General features: G+C 50.4%; 1 protein-coding gene across 2 annotated transcripts in view; it reads right to left on the bottom strand.

Moving 5' to 3' along the window:
* SMOC2 (SPARC related modular calcium binding 2) overlaps positions 1-17,239 on the bottom strand; it is a 154,160-nt gene that overhangs the window by 91,422 nt on the left and 45,499 nt on the right. For both annotated transcript variants that reach the window (XM_082668606.1, XM_082668607.1), the window contains exons 3-4: positions 7,967-8,073; positions 6,897-6,996 (exon numbers count right to left, since the gene is read on the bottom strand). In XM_082668606.1, coding sequence (XP_082524732.1) covers positions 6,897-6,996; positions 7,967-8,073 — 207 coding nt within the window. The remainder of the gene's footprint in view (positions 1-6,896; positions 6,997-7,966; positions 8,074-17,239) is intronic.

Below are 17,239 nucleotides of genomic sequence, written 5' to 3'. Positions count from 1 at the left end.
TATGGCTTAAGTGTGGAAGAGGACCCTTTTAAAGTAATGAAAGATGCGGCTATAAAGCAGCCACCAAATTAAATGTATAATGGAGTACAATAACAGAGCAGATGATAATGTAAATCAACTATCAGACACCAGAAAGTACTCTTTTCCAGAAAGGAAAACTAACAACACCAAAATGTTGCCCATCAGGTAAATAAATAATTCAAAAGAAGTCCAAACTGAAAAGGAAAAGACAGACAGACAGACAGCTGTGGCTCTGGGCGCAGACATGCCCTCGCCCCACAGCCAGGCAAGGGCCGAGGGAGAACCTGCCTCCTGGCTGCTGCTGGTCAGACGGGGTCATCAGGGGTCCTTAACACTGATTCCAAACAGGCTTCTAAGTCTTGTTTAGCACAGTAACCGCACCTCGTGGTCTCTTCCTTGAATATTTGACTTAACTTTTAAAAATCTTTCAGTGTCAATTAAACACCTTCTGAAATTTCCACAGTGTGGAACTTTTATCAGAAATTTTACATATCCCGTGTTGGCTGTATCAAATGACTATTTTTTCTCATCATGGATGTAAAATGAATTTCCTCAATACTTCAAAAATCGTCATAACAGTAGGTGTTAGACAGTAATATAATGTATATTTTTCTCTGAAAAATCACTTCGTTAGAGAAGTTTGCACTGAAGGCTGGCAGCAAAGCTGACCCCTCCCCCGGGGCTCACCTCCATCTGAAACGCGGGCTCCGTTCAGTGCGTTTTCTACGTCTTGTTACAGTTGTTTGTTTTCACATTTCCTCGCCAATAGGTACTCAAATGTTTTATTTTAACAAATACCGTTTTCAGGGAGAGAATTGTTAAGCCTGAAGAAAAAACCATTTTGACGGGAAAAAAATGTTCCCTCTGACCTGTAACCTTTCCCATCAAGCAAAAGACTCTGAACGTGCGTTTGAATAATTCTCATAAAGAGGTACTTCAGAGGCACAGCTGTGTTGTTGACTTCAATATTTGGGAATGCAGTCGTTCTGGATGTTTCTTTCAAGTTCCTCAGTTCTGGAGGACCCTTAACTTATTACCAGGGAAATTCACTGGTGAAAAAAACAGCTTCTCTTTATAAAGTGAAAATTTTCAGAAATCATAAGGATAGTCATACAAACACGGAGCTCCACCATTTCAGGTAGAGGCCAAAACTTTAGGCATGGTAGGAAAATGCAAAGATCATCGTTCAATTAATGCAAATAACATATAGAAAAGTGATTCAGTCTAATCCAAGCTTCTCTGTCATTTATAACCAGGTCTTCCAAAACCCCAATTTAGAAGTTGGTCCGAGAAGCTGTCATCAGAATGCATGAGCTGAGTAAACTCCCAGAAACGACCACCGATGTGCTCATTCCTGCAAAGCTTTCCATCATTAAAGTCAAAGAGCAGATCGTATTCTGCACTTTGAGAAGGAACTCCTCAAACACTCGATGTGGCCACGGCCGGTGGAACAAGAGTTCCACTCCTTCCCCGGAAATGTTGTCCTTACGACTGGCCTTGGTTTAAAGAGGGGTGCGTGGAGGTGCGGGCAGAATCTCAAGCCGCAGTTGTGGGTGTCGCTCGTCTCTTCTATAACCCGAGGTCTGCAGCTTACTTCAAACGCATACCTCAAGCTGAGTTACATATGAAGATCCTTTGGATATCGTAATATTAAGGGTTCCTGCATGGAGGCTCGGCTTACAATGTCTTCGACTGCTTTGTACTCACGCCAGGAATGAACTCTTGGCTAGGGTACACGGTAACAGAGGGAGATGAGATTAAAACCCCGAAGCTCTTTCCAATTCATCGAGAATGGGCCAGCGACAGAAATCCTCCCTCGGAAAAAAGTCCTTTGTTTTTAAGCTCTCCTCCCGCCCCCAGCAATGTCAGTCTTCAAATCTTTAGAAAGAAGAACAAGAGAAAATCCCTGCAGAATAAATATAAATCAGCTGTGCCCGGATGGAGACCTGCGGACCCGGCCCCTCAGCAGCAAGAAGGACGGAGGGAAGACCCTCCTGGGCATCCCTGGTGCAAGTGAAGAGCCCCCTCCCCGCAGCAGACCCGGGGTCTAGACCAGCAGGGCTGGGGGCATAATCTCCAGGAACGCCTGCTGTCAGGCAGGGCAGGGCTGGGAGTGGATTTAGCTCAAAGAGCAGCTGTTTGGTCCTGAATAATGTCTCAGGGCGACACGCTGCTGCTTCCCCAGAAGAGGGAAAGGCCTTCCAGCCCCTGCTCAGCCCCCCACCGGACTTGGTAAGGGGAAGAGCAGACCCAGGGCCCCCTGAGACGAAGCAGTGGAAGGAGACAGTTCTGCCCTCTTCTTTGGGAACTGTCTCCTCCAGATGCCTCCCTGCGTTCTCTGGATGGTGAGTCGCCCCTCTCTGGGGGCCCGCGGCTTCCGCAGGGAACTCCCAGGTCCTCGACGGGTGTGTCCGGCTGTGGGCGCCTGGCCCGGCAAAGGTTCGGTAAGCGCTGCTGGTGGAGATGCTCGTTAACGAGAAATGACGGGTGGGTTTCTAGGGAGGGAAGGTGAAGCAGCCACGAGGATGAGCGTCATGGGGCCTGGCCGCTGCCGCTCACTAAAGGGACGGCTTTGATCCCATTCTCAGGGTCCTCGCCATGTGGGAATGATCCCGTCACCAGGAAGCAGGGGCCAACAGGGGCCAAAGGGGCTGATTTCTGACCGAAGCTCCCTGCCCCCTAAGGCTTGAGCTCCACTGAGAGTCACGAGTCCGAGTCCGTGGCCGGAAGGACAGACAAGGCAGATCCTCCCCTCGTTGTGAAAATCTGTGCGATTACCTGTCAGCCCCCGAGCAAGTGGTCCAGGAAGTGCGCTGACCTGGTGGAAGCTGAGTAAAGCAGGTGGTGGGCTCCAGGGTCACCGAGGAGTCACTGCAGAGGGTGGGGAGTGGCGCTCCTTGTCATTCAGGCACCTCGCTGGCGCCTGGACAACACGGCCCCGTGGTCATGGAGCTCAGAGCTGGGAGCTACACATATTCCAATTCATTATTTCTTATAAATAAGGAATTCAAGGCCCATGAAGTCACATTATGGTATCTGGCAGAAAACGTGGGCAATGGAGACAAAAGCATAGATTTAAATCCCAGCCCCGTCACTTACATGCACAGGGGCCTCGGGTCAGGCTCTCACCTGTAAATAGAAGGTGAGACCACGTCTACCTCGGGGGCGTGACGCTGACACACGACAGCCCCGTGAGCGTGAGCCCGGCCACCGTCGGCCCCGACATGGGCTCCCAGCCTGCTCTCCCCGCTCGTCCCACACATCCCCTGGCAGATGCTGACCCTGACACCGGTCTTCCCCAAACCCTCCTACAGTCTCTTTCCTGCCATCCCTGCCCTGCAGGGAAGCGGCCGTCCTGACCCCACCTCCCCTTCTGCCGCTTCCTAGACATCCAACACCTTCCCTCTGTCAAAATCCTCGGGAAAGGATGTCAGATAACTTATAACCTCGGGGAGAATTTAAATCAGTGTGTTACCCCTTCCATGGGCTTTGCAACTTTAACGTTCTGAACCTGTGAAACACCACACTCACACACGACGTGCACCAACACAAACGCACAGCCCAGTGACTTATCACACTAGGTCCAGGGAAACAGTGCCCCGGCAGGGGGAGGAGCCCCCAGGCCCCGCCCTCTCTCCCGTCACAAAGTTCCCCCCCTTCCACACCTCACCGCCGCCCTGAGAGTCTGAAGCTGAAGCTGAGTTTTGTCTGGTTTTTGAATCTTAAATGGGCTGCGGTGTTCCGGGCTCCGCCCCCTCACGCAGACACACTCGCTGGAGCCGCGTTTCGCTGCAGCAGCTCCTCTGTGTTCTCGCCGTTCCTGTCCTGCCCGTGGGCCAGGCGAGCACGTGATCTCTCCCTCAGACACCAGTGGACGCTCGTTGACTTCCAGGATCTGGTCATCACCACCAGCATGCCATGCACACTCTCTCACACGCCTCCCGCTCCAAAGCGGGCCCGTCTGCAGGGGCAAGCGGATGGCACGTCGGGGGCCCCCGGGGTTCACCGCTGCTGCCCCTACCCTGGGTGTCAGGGAGTCTCCCTGGGAGGCTGGTTTGCATGTCCCTGCTACCGATGAGCACAAGCGCCTCTTCCTATGTGCCCTGGTCCCTAGGATTTCCTCACTTATAAAATGCTGCCTGTTCAAGACTTTCGTCTTTTTCTGCTAGATGGCCTCATTATCCCATTCTTCTCACTGATCCACAGGAGTGTGGTGCTTTGCGTTAATGGCTTAAAAACACGTGACTGTGAAATAAAAGAATCCTTCCCTTTGAAGGTCTTTCTGGGAGGAGTGGGCGGGGGGACGTGGATGCTGGGGCCCCCTCTGTTCCACTGAAATCAGCTGTGAGCGGACGCCCCCCGCGCTCCCCAGGGGCTGTTGCAACGTGTGTCTGCACCAGTTCATAATAAACACACACATGCATTCTAAGTGACTGTTACTGTTTATTGCTAAGTTTTAATATCTTTTTCTGATTTTCAAATTTCTATAGAATGTGCTTGTATGGTCAGCTCCGTGCGACCCAGGAGCCAAAGACCACTGCTGACTGCTGAGGTTAATCATTTGTAATAAGCTAGATGGAAATCACTCCCGTAGACAAAGCTATCAGCCCCAGCAGGTGTCAGCCAGGGTCCCAGGGAAGGGAGGAGGATGCCCCTGGGGGTTTGCAGATGGAAACTGACCAGCTGACATGCACGTTATCAACCACAATCTCTCCAAGGTGATGCTCATTGCCACACTCTTGCACGAGATTGGGGAGGGTGTGTCAATATCTGGGAAGAAGTTACGTTACATTGTGTTACAAAAGTCTATCATAAACACTGTGTGTGCCGCGCACTCAGTTCTCCCAACACTCTCCCTTTAAATACCAAGATTCTCTCAACAACGCCCTGCAAGCCACAGTTTCCACACGTGTTCCGAGCACAGGCACCTGCTCTCCCCCACCCATATCTCTGCAGAATAAAAGCATGAATACAGCTGGGGATTCACAGAATTTTCCCATAACTCTGGCCAAGCTGCAAAAGCAAGCCACAGGGGTGAAAAGGGAGGCACTCCTACAGGGAGCCCGGTCTCGGTCTGGGAGGGAGCCTGCCCTGCCCACACCACAAGTATCCTCAGAGACACGCCCTCCCCACCCCCGCTGGCATTTTCCATGCAATAAACACCAGATTCTAAGCAAAGGGGAAGAATACTCTTCCTTCCATAACCCATCACTTGAAACAAAAAAATCCACATGGGCAGTGAAAAAAATGGAGCATTTCTATACAGCAAAATATTGCTGCTACCTGGTTGGAAAAAATAATGTGAGTGAACAGTGCAGTGGTTTGATTCTAGAAACGAAGTGTTACAGGGAAGTTATAAGAAATCCAGCCAACTTTGCTCATGGTTTTCTAAGAAAGTTCTTTCAGACACTACTTAATTTCTCAAAAGGTGTCACTAAAATCATGGAAATAGGTATCTCCTCTGCTGTCTCCTTCGTAAAATAAGGCTCAGATTGACTCAAAATGCTGTTACTTGGTTGAAATAAGCATTTGCAAGTAACTTTCAGAGTGAGGGACACACACAGAGGCCAACTCATTATGCTAATTTGTTTCTCTTTCATTTACTCCATGGGTTTGTAAAAGAATTATTAGGTGCAAATGTAAGCTCACTAAAAATATATTTACAGCAATTTTTAGATCTTGGATGACAAAACAGTTTTAAAAATAAGTATATTTTAATTCCACATTATGCACACCCCCTGGCTTTTAAGTGATGACCAGTCACTTAAAATTAGGTTTTGTGTTACTGCTAATTACGTACGTACATCATCATTCTGAGGCAGTTATGAGTTCTGACCTGTGCCTTGGCTCCTGGTATAAATGTCTGAATCACGAACAGAATTTCTAATTATAAGATGCCTGTTCTTGAAACAGAAAAGGAGTCTGAAAGTAAACTGTCAATACACGTTTCAATATTTTGCATGAAAATTCAGGAAGATGTTTTGTATTGTTACATAACAGTATGTTTTTCCCTAGTAAGCTTAATCTAGTGATTGTGACACAAAGATCATGAAATTTCTTCATAAATGGTCTGACAGGTCTCCCTCACCAATTAATCAAAACTCAAGCTGCAGACCATTTTCAAATAAAAATGATCTGAATCTTTTATAACATTTTTGGTAAAATATTAATGGAAAACAGACCATTTTATAGATTCTTCTCCTGCCAATATTATTACCTTCAGTACACGAGGCCCTCTTATGAGTAATAAAAGAACACAAATAAACCACCTGGAAAGGGATCTGTGAGGAATGAGCCACTTTTTCTTTGCAAATATATACATACAAACGCAGAAATGTTTGCTTTTCTCGGCCAATGAAAGCATTTGGTCTTTTCCACTGATGACCACGGTCCCTGTGGTTATTTCTAACCATTAAGAGCCCCGAATTGCCATAACCTACTGTGGTTCAGACCCAGATCCTCCATTCCTAAGCTCTCTTAGAAACAAAGTTTTCGGGCTTCCCTGGTGGCTCAGTGGCTGGGAGTCCGCCTGCCGATGCAGGGGACACGGGTTCGTGCCCCAGTCCAGGAGGATCCCACATGCCGTGGAGCGGCTGGGCCCGTGAGCCATGGCCGCTGAGCCTGCACGTCCGGAGCCTGTGCTCCGCAACGGGAGAGGCCACAACAGTGAGAGGCCCGCGTACCGCAAAAAAAAAAAAAAAAAGTTTTCATAATACTTTGGGCTTTGTCCAGTGACTCAAATCCATTCCCAACATTCCTCATAATTCCACCTAAACTGAATTTCTTTTCAGTTATGAGCAAACATTTGTAAGATGATCAGAAAGCAGCCAATAATGTCAGCAGCAGTTTCACCTCGTAAATTCAGTTGGACCTACCGGGACACCTGGGCGTCTTGTGGGCCACGGCGGTGCCGCTGATGGGTCTCCCGTTGGGTGTGACGCACCAGCAGTACCCCGTGTAGCTGTGGCACTGGACCTGCAGGAGGGACGGCATGGGACGGGGCAGTCAGTGCGAGTGGCGCCCGCCCTCCGTGAGGCCCCCTCCACCACCTGCAGCCCAGCCTCAGTTCCAACGCAGGTCCAGGAGGCCTGGTGCTTCCTGAGTCCTTGCGTTTGAACACCCGGCAAACAACCTGGAATGCTCTGGAACCTGGGATCTTAGGGACAAAAGGGACCAGAGGTGTTGTACAGTGAACGCCGGTGGGCGCCAGCCCGTAACCGTTCAGTATCTACTCCTTCATCTTTGCGATGGGGCCTGAGCCCACATCTTAACAAGAGGGAAACCCAGTCACCCAGGAGTCAGGACAGACAGGAGACTGCGGTCCGGCTGCCGGCGGGATGTCCCTTCACTGCCCCAGCTCCCCCCACCGCCGCCAGCCAGCGTGGACACCACCCACGGCTCCAGCTTCTCTCTGTCTCTCTCTCTCCTTCCTGAGTCTTTCAAAGGTCAAATGATTGTTGTGAAAATACACAGAGCTCACATCATTATTGGATGGCTCACAGCAGATCCTGTCTTGTGTGTGGTTTTTTTTTCCTACCAAAAGCTATGTCAGTTAGCGTAGTATTTCAGGAATTTGTTTCCCTTAATAAGAAATCATAGTATTGGCAATAACAATATTGACACACTCCAGATAGAGCACTGGGTGATCAGACGCCACCACTGACTAACGAGGTGACCCCAGAAACCAGATGTGACCTTGGCGTGTTCTCCTCCGCAACTAACAGCGAATCGGAGTTGGAGGCTCAGCCGTGAGCCGGCCTAGAGGAAGCCGTGCGGTCCGTCTCCCAGCAGTGAGGGGGGACGGCACGGCCGTGACAAGAGCACGTGCGCCGGGGAAGGACTCGCCCTGTTTGTGACAGCGACCCCCTCGGGAGGAACCACTGTGAGATAGGAAGGAAGACCCCTGCCCCGTGAGAGGCCCGCCGCCCCGCCCCGGGTTGCACACCTGGCTGTAGGTGCCGTCGTCGCTGCACTCGGGGACGAACACCTGCTGCAGCTCCTTCCGGGCTTGTTCCTGGGTGTACTTCCTCTCGGCCACGCACCTGGACACGTCTGCGGGGAGGCACAGGGCGAGGGCGGCAGTCAGGCCGCGGGGTGCACTGCAGAGGCACCGCCCGCGCGAGGGGCTGGGGCCAGAGGGGCCCGGCGCGGAGGCTGGCTGCCCGGCGGGCGCCCGGCCAGCAAGCAGGATCCCCGTGGGGAGGCCGGGCCTCGGCGGGAAGGGACGCTCTTCTCCCAGAAGCCGCGGCTCTGAAAGGCCACTCCGCTTGCCTGTGGAGAAATGTGGACTCTGCTTCCCAGACAATGCAAGATGGGCAGTAGCCCCGCCGGTCACAGACAGACTCTCAGATCCTAGGAGGTCCTTCGGAGCACAGGGGCCAGGCCATGCGCCAAGTGGGTACCGGGTCCAGGAGCCACGGTGAAACTCAGCACAAAGGCACCGCCCTGGAGGGAGGGGGGCAGGCGGGCACCCTGGGGGCACGTGCCTTCCTGCCCTCGGCTGCAGCCCAGGGACCCGTCCCATCTGTGGTCCACCCTTGTCCACCCGGCAGCCTCTTTCCTCTGCATCTGAGTTTCTTAGGATGTCAGAGTGATACCAGGCTCCTGCGCTTCTCACCTCAAGAGGCAAGTCCAACAGTAAATCAGATTAAAGGTCAAATACCTTTATCAGTCCTCGCGCTGAGCACAAATTTCCACCCATTCACGTGAAAATACAACATGATGATTTGATACAAAGCACGATGTTCCTACTGTTCCTTAGGAAGAGATCCCCTGGGACACCATCAACTAGTAGAGAAGGGAAAGACTGAACCAGTCAAGCCCATCTAACCCAGCTCTGGATGGCAGGAATGAGGAAACAGACACCAAGACCCACCGTGGAGACCTGCGATGGTGGGAAGGCAGGGCCGGGGAGCCGCCAGCCTGCTCCATCTGAAGCGGTACCAGAGCCTGTTCACTCCTGCTGCTTGTCTCAGGACCCGGGAGGAGTTACACAGGTGGGCCAGCCCCCGACAGGGGCCCCTCTTCTCACGACCAAAGGCCAATAAAACATGTTCTGCAGAATCTGCGTCCACCGTGGGGAAGCGCGTCCCCAGGGCTGCCACCGCTAGCCTCACGCCCTCGGGCGGCACCCCAGGCACATGCCTTAGTTCTTTAGACCCGTCATCTGATGTAGCCCCTTGGAATTTTAGAAGTTGCAAAGAATGGCTTGCCCCAGTTTTCTTAAGTGTTTCCAGATCTAAATTACAAGTTGTCTGGATTTGGAAGGCCCTCTGGACACTGAGATGCTGCTTCAAACGTGTCCACTGCCCAGCATTTTTAGATGGTGACTTTCTGATTGCTTGGTAGTAAAATGTCTTAGCTACAACGAAATGCCATCTGGGCGCGAGCTCCAGGGCTCGGGGCTGCCTGTCCTGCAGCGACCATGTCTAAATACTGACTCTGCTGCCGGAAACCCTTATCTTGGACCCTGTGGAAGCCCCGTGGCCGCCGCCTCCCGCAAGATGGGCCTGCGCGTCAGGCGGAACACGTCCAGGCAGGCTCAGGCCTCACGTCTTGATCTGCATTTTTGCCAGCACTCGGCAACATGTGGTTTTAATGTAGCCTGTGTTTTAGCTGAGGAGAAATCACTGCTCTGCTGGACTTCTGTCCTCATTTTTTTAGCATAACCTGTGGTTTGACTGTGTCTAAAAGGAAAAGTGACATGAGTTCTCAGCTTGCGAGGTCCCCACGAGGGTACGGACGGGGTTACAAATTACTTCTAACATTTGAACTATTGTGGAACACGCCAAAAACGCAGACATTTCCCAAACCACCTACGGGCCCCGTTCCGGGCTCCAGTCTTCTGGAAAAGACTCCACATTTGCCACTGGCGGGAGAGCTCTCAAACCTCTCACACGGACGGCACGTTCAGGTTTACGTCTGGCACGTGGCTGAGGACTCAGCCACAGGAAACCAGGAAGACTTTGCAGCAGGAACTGCAGGGACCGTGTCAAGCATCCCTGAGAGCAAGTCTGTAGCCGCCGACTAGGCAGGAGCGCTCTGTGCCTCACACCAACCTGCCTGTTACTCCCCGATCCCGGAAAGCGTGAGTCAGGGGCAGGGCCCTCGCTCCTGAGAAGAGGTCCAAGAGCGTCCTCCACATCCATCCTACGGAAATACAGAAACACGCTAGGGAGTTCGCCCCCAATTAGTAACATCTCCTAGTGTTCTTTCTACTTTGTTTTTTATTTTAGTCTGGTTAGGGCACTTAACACGAGGCTGACCCTTTCAGAAAGTTTCTGCATGTACAGCGCACTGTCGTTAACACGCCCTTGTGCTGTGTCCCCCGGCCGCGGTCCGGGACAGCTCATCCTGAGCGGCTGGAACGCTCCCCTGTGCCCTTAACATCGCTGTAAACCATATGTGGTTCACAGATACACTCTGGAGGCTAAACTCAATGCCCTTCTTTGTAGAAATCAAACTATGAAGCAGAGCCTCAGAACTATATTATTCTCAGTTTTTCCAATTTGTCCGTCACTTTTAAGTGGAACAGAAAGGTTCAACAGTCTTGGAGCTGAATTTACAGGTGATACATTGCTTCCCCAATTATATTTTCTCTCTTTACGCTTCCTGTGGTGAGATTAAAAATTAAGCAGGGGGCTTCCCTGGTGGCGCAGTGGTGGAGAGTCCGCCTGCCGATGCAGGGGACACGGGTTCGTGCCCCGGTCCGGGAAGATCCCACATGCCGCGGAGCGGCTGGGCCCGTGAGTCATGGCCGCTGAGCCTGCGCATCCGGAGCCTGTGCTCCGCAATGGGAGAGGCCACAGCAGTGAGAGGCCCGCGTACCGCAAAAAAAAAAAAAAAAAATTAAGCAGGTGCTTAACTGTTCAGGGGCCTTGTTGAGATTTTACTCTGGACAATTTATTTTTAACTGTTTGAGAATTAAAGCCTCAAAACGTGGGCACGATAATTTGCCCTTACTGTGGGGCCACTACACAAAACATAAAAGTGTACAATTCAGTGGCGTTTAGTGCATCCGAAATGTTGTGTAACCACCGCTTCTACCTGGCTCCAGGACATTCTCATCTCCACAGGGAAGCCGATCGCCCTCCCTCCCCGGCGACAGCACTCTGCTCTCCGTCCCTGTGCATTTGCCTGTTTTGGACATTTCATATAAAAGGAATCAAAGCGTGTGACAGTGTGTTTTCAATGTCCATCCACGGCGTTACCTGTGCCAGCATTTCTTTCCTCCTTAGGGCTGAGGAATGTCCATCGTACGGACACACCGCAGCGTGTGTATCTGCTCTAGTACTGATGGACATTTGGGCTCTTTCCACCTTTTGGTGATTATGAGTAACGCTGCTCCGGGCACTCACGTACAGACTTTTGTTTGAACCTCCGTTTTCAAGTCTTAGGGATATATATACCTGGAGGGGAATTTCTCGGTCCTATGATAATTCTGTGTCCAATTCACAGAGAAAACACCAAACTGTTTTTCACAGTGTATGAACCATTTTACATTCCTGCCCCAAAATGGACAAGCGTTCCAATGTATCCACATTCCCACCAATAATGATTTCCTGTGTTTTTCATTTTTAATTGTGATAGCCATCCTAGTGGGTATGAAGTGGTATCACGTAACTTTTTGGTTCATAGTAATTTTTAAAGTATGACCAATTTTTACCTCATAGGAAAATCCAGCTTAACTGAAAATTATAATATTTTAATTAAATCAAAGCATTAAGCTCCTTCTAATCAAGGATTTCAATCATTTTACTAGACCAAAGAAAAACTTTTGCTTTGATGCAAATTTGATCGTATTTTTTAGAAAGTTGTTGTTATCTGAAAGAGCAGAGACTTTACAAATAATTTCTTCCCTGTGTTTAGCAAGGCATTGCTAACAACAGGTTTTTAATAAAAATTTTGGGATGAGTTTTTTGTTAGTAATAATGAGTTTTGTAAGCAATTTATTTACCTAGTTGTTAATTGTTTTCTCTCAACTGCAAAGTGAAAGAGATTCCTTTTCCAAGGGGATCACAAAACGTGTCTATGCGTCAAGATACGTTAGTCACGGAAACTATCGAGATGCACTGCTTGCTCTAAACTAGAAATAAACGGCCATGTTTTATAGTGGTTGTTTCTAATGATGGTTTTCATTTAAACAGGAAGCAAATCATTTCCTACTTTGCTAACATCACTCACAACAGGTTTAAGCAATTATTGGAAGAGACAGATTTGCTGCACATTTTATGCAGAAGATTTTGGAGAAGAGTTAACAGGCCCCGAGGAGGCCCAGCCAGAACAAGGTCATGGAGCACTGATGTGTACAGGCGGTCCCGACCCTGACTGCCCCTGAGCCCGGGAGCTCTTCTTGTGGGGTCCTCTGTCCATCACACACAGGATGACATGGAAACATTACCCAGAAGAAAGTGGATTGCGTGTCCTTTAACTCTTCCTGTGTGAGTCCTCACCCCAGAGACAGAGCCACTCAGCAAGCTTCTTACTGAGGCAGAAACCCTTGCGGATATGGAATTATTTCAGAGTCCCACTATGAAACGTACAATAAAGGGCCACACTGGGTATTTTTCAGGTCAACAGACCTACTGACCCTGGACCTAGCAGGGCGACTACATGGTGATGGTTTTGAGCACGGTGGTGTCAACTCTCTGGGGACACAGTTCTCATTGCTGGGTCCCCGTGGCCAGCACGGGGGCTGCTCAGACAAGGCTGGGGTCTGAACAAACAAAGCTGACGAGGAAGCCAGCTCTCCCTTAGTAGTGGCTGCAGAAACGATAGCCCGAGGGCGACAGGCCTTTAGTTTTATTGGCATCGAATGAAGGCAGACCCTGTGTTTCAAAAGTTGGAATACTGTACCCACCCGTAATTTTGAAGGGCAGCCTCCGAGGAAAATGAGGAATTCTGTGCTGCAATGTTCTTTGGCATAAATGATACAGAAGGCTGTGCTCTGATAAAGGACCAGCGGGACTCCAAGGAAGGCTCCCCGTCCACCCACCTGCAGCGGCCCAGCTCAGGCAGAGCCACGGCAAGGGTCCAAACCGTCCCTTGACCAGAGGGAGCATCTTAGAGCCGAGGAGAAAGAAACTGAGTTTTCATTGTAAGTATTATCATTGTAAACGCATCAAGACAGAAACAAATTAGAACAGGAAAAGCCAGGGTACATAATCGGGGTGGCCAAGTCCTAAAGGAAAAAGAGTAAGATAAAGTACAGCTGACTGCAAGAACATATAAAAGCATTCCAACGTTTCTTACAACATTTATCCGGGGAACAACTGATCAGAAGCAGCTCTATGACAACTGATCGCCACAGTGTCATCAACGCATCACCCCAGGTCCCCGTGCAAGCCATCCCAGGGTCCTTTTGTGTGAAGTCTGGCTACAAACGTTCACAGGGCAGACTGACTGAGGCCGCGCTGCGCTTGCCCCAGCTCCTCTGATGAACTAACCTTGGAGGATACAGGGTTGCTAAAGAGAACAGAGACCTCGCCCTCCCGACCCCATCTCTGCCCCACGTGGAGATCCACGGCCAGCTGCCTGCCTGGCCACGCCAGTAGCATCAGAGGTACTGCGGCTGGGCCGCAGGCCCCACCGCCGTCAGGTTTTATATCATGCGTTTTAATAAAATTAAAGTACACAGAGCACCTCAGAGAGGGCGGTACTGCACCGACTGGAGGTGACGAGCACCCTCCGGCCTCGCAGAAATTCTGCTTGAAAACCTCGGTACTTTCAGGGGCGACAGCCCTGCTGACCACATGTGTGGTTTACGCCTTCCTCGGAATTTCCGGAAATGCAGTGCTGGGAGCCTGAGCTCTCTCCATGCAGGACTCAGCGGAGTGCACATCGATCCCAGGTCAGCAGGATCCCCCTGCAAGTGGCCTGGGTCACACACAGGGAAGAGGACGGTCACGCGGTCCTGAGGGCCAGGCCTGCCCAGCGAGCGCTAAGGTAACGCCTGGTCACAGCAGCCCAGCAGGGAGAGAGGGCCCGGAAGGCACGCCAAGGCTTCTAGGCCAGTGGTCACTATGTGTCCAGAGTGAAAGCCCAGGGTATTCACAAGGAGAGAACAAGGGCTCTGGAAACTCGCCATAATCGCGATATTAATAATAACCCCCGTCGAGGGGCAGGGGTCTGTCTCCTCGACATTGTGGACCCCTGTGCACTCGTATGCCGGCCACGCTGTGACCCACAGAGACCCCAACGCTGCCGGGGGGTCGCTCTGCAATGACGAGCGGGACGGTGGCCATAAGACTCGGGCTGCGAATGAGAAAGGGGACGACGGGTATCAGGAAGCACTTTGTAACCATGTTTCTTTTCTTATTCACTGGTCACTAAAAAGCCAGGTCTCGGAAATCTCCAGGAAGTTGTTTCTGTCAGATATCCTTTATAATTCTGTTTCCAGAAATCTCAAAATAGTTCCAAGAACCACCGGCATCTAGACTTTTCTTCTTCTTCTTCTTCTTCTTTTCCGTCTTCTCCCTTTTTTTTTTTTTTTGGCTTTTTTATTCAATGTCAGAGATTTTTCTTGAAAAGAAAGGCCCAATGGTCTCAGATCAAAAGAAAAATATTAATGGGTTTGCTGAGTTCTAAAAACACAAACTCCACAAATTTCTAAGAAAATATGAGAAAAATCCATCAGTGTAAACCAGTGTACTTCTGTTCAAGGTCAATAGTTAAGAGCAGGGCTTCCCTGGTGGCGCAGTGGTTGAGGGTCCGCCTGCCGATGCAGGGGTCACGGGTTCGTGCCTCGGTCCGGGAAGATCCCACATGCCGCAGAGCAGCTGGGCCCGTGAGCCATGGCCGCCGAGCCTGCGCGTCCAGAGCCCGCAACGGGTGAGGCCCGCGTACCGCAAAAAAATATATATATATATGCAGCTTCACACTTGCCAAGTTGATACTACGATACACCAGCCAATTTCAAAACCGGGAATAATTTAGAGCAAAGGCGGATGAATATGCGTATTCCGTGCAGTGGGAGTGCCATTTCAATCTCCTTCCCCCGCTCTCACCTTCACAGCAGAAAGCTCTCGACCTGGGTGTGGCGCGGAATTGGCAGTGGTTGTGCCCTTGGGGACAGAGGGATGTAACAGCAGCACCTGCCCGGGGAGTCAGGACACCTGTCTCTGGTCCATCAGCACCAGGGTCCCCTCCCATTCACCGTGAACCCTTCCTGCCACGTGGTCCCGGGGCAGGCTGGGGGGTGTTAAATGCTGGACACACAGGGACAGGGTGGGGAAACGAGGCAAAGTAAATCAGCTGGAATGAAGGAGCCGCCCCTGAGGAGGGTCCGCTCCCGTTCAGAGCTCGGCTCCAGGGAAAGGCTGCGTCTGTGGGAAAAGACGGTCTGCAGACCGGGAAGCCCTTCTCCGGGCAGCCCCAGCGTGGACCAGACTCAGATCACCCACAGGAGAGGACTGAAAGCAGACGCTTCAGAGCTCCGACTCCCCCAAACCTACAGTGTCAGAGGTACCTGATGCCCAGTTATCTCAAACTATGTCGTACAACTAACAATGTCTCTTTAAAGTAACTTTAATATTTGCTACCCTTGGCAACCGAAGCACCAGATAACCTTGACCTCGACGTTTACAGGTACCTTCGCATTCTTTTTATTTTAATCCTTTTGATTTAAACTAAACTTGTTTTTAGGAAATAAGTTTAGTTTTTACCTACTTCTTCCTTATCACATTTTTTAAAGATTTTTTTTTGATGTGGACCATTTTTAAAGTCTTTTATTGAGTTTGTTACAATATTGTTTCTGGCCTATGCCTTGGTTTTTTGGCCATGAGGCACGTGGGACCCCAGCTCCCCAAGCAGGGATGGAACCTGCACCCCCTGCATTGGAAGGCGAAGTCCCAACCACTGGAACGCCAGGGAAGTCCCATCCCTTATCACACTTTTTGTGTCACAAATTTATGGTCTGAAACTTCTTCAGTGAGGTGTGAGAATCCCAACCAAGGGAATTTTCCAGAAAAAAATGAGGCTGGATCCAAACACAAATAAGCTAACAGTGACATCCCCAAAAGGCCATCTGCGCTTAACTCCAGTTTACCGTCCCTGTGCAAAAGCAACCCACCGTGGACTCTGCAGAGCTCGAAGTGGGAGGCCCGGGAGAGCGACCTCAACTGTGGGACACAGAGGCCTCTGGTGTCAATGTCCACCCAGACAGATGGACGGCCTCTGGCCTCTGTCTAATGAACCCACCACAGACGCCCACGGAGACTATGGCCAACACAGAGGCTTCATACAGCGGCTTCCTCATCGTCCTCCGACAGAGTGTTTGACGGGAATTATCCTCCTAAAGGGCATTTGCGGGGGTTCTCTAAAGGAACGTCACCAAAGAGGATCGTAAAACTCAAACTTTACTGCCACCTCCACAGCACCTGTTCTCACAAGTTAAGTCAGCACAGGCCATTGTTTCTAGAAGGTTCTCTAAAAGGTGGATCACCTGATACTTGAATTCATTCTTAGGTCACTTCTCATTTCTCAGCACAGATACCCGAGGTGTGTTACAACAATCAAGGCATAAAGTTACATCCAAACTTTTCTCCGAGGGACGTGTTTAGGGCACACAAATCAGACGCGCGTGGGGGGTGAGTGCTGGGCTGCCCCGACGCCTGTGGGCAGAGTGTCCTGCAGGGTGTCAGCGGGAGTGGCGCCCACGTCCAAGGACCGGCAAAACTCTGTCTTTGTCACGTAGAGCAGTGGCCCCAACCTGTTTACTTAGGATGTGTCGCATTATGAAAGGAAGAGCAAATTACTCAAAACCTGGCCAAGCACGGAGTTGAGACAGTAGCTCTTCTTTCTTTGGGCAGATTGTTGGCGCTAACAGCTAAACACCGCAGAACACTGTCTCAAGGGTGTTTTAGCCTGTGTGGCTTTTTTTCCTAGATAATAAGAAAAAGAAGGTTAAATCTCTTTCTGAAATTGACTCTATCTGTGCTTGAAACATCAGCGTGTTTTGCTGAGTCAAGCCCTTCATTAACGTGGGAAGCATTTCAATGTTTTGCTCTAAGCGTGCTTGTTAACTCCAAATCTTCTTCTTAGATCAGGAAAATTGAATATTACAAGTGTGAAATCAGCACCCCCCCCCCAAAAAAAATCACTGAAAACGGCACAGGTGCTATTACACACTCCCCACAGGCTGAAAGGTGAAATGAGAAGGAGTTGGAAGAACCAATAAAAAAAAACTGGTGAGAATAATTTTAAGACACTTTGGAAACAT

The sequence above is a fragment of the Grampus griseus genome, assembly GCF_964374135.1.
Source record: "Grampus griseus genome assembly, chromosome: 13".
In the NCBI taxonomy this organism is placed as follows: domain Eukaryota; kingdom Metazoa; phylum Chordata; class Mammalia; order Artiodactyla; family Delphinidae; genus Grampus; species Grampus griseus.
Note: the sequence above shows the minus strand (reverse complement) of the source record. Positions and strands in the feature narration are given on the sequence as shown.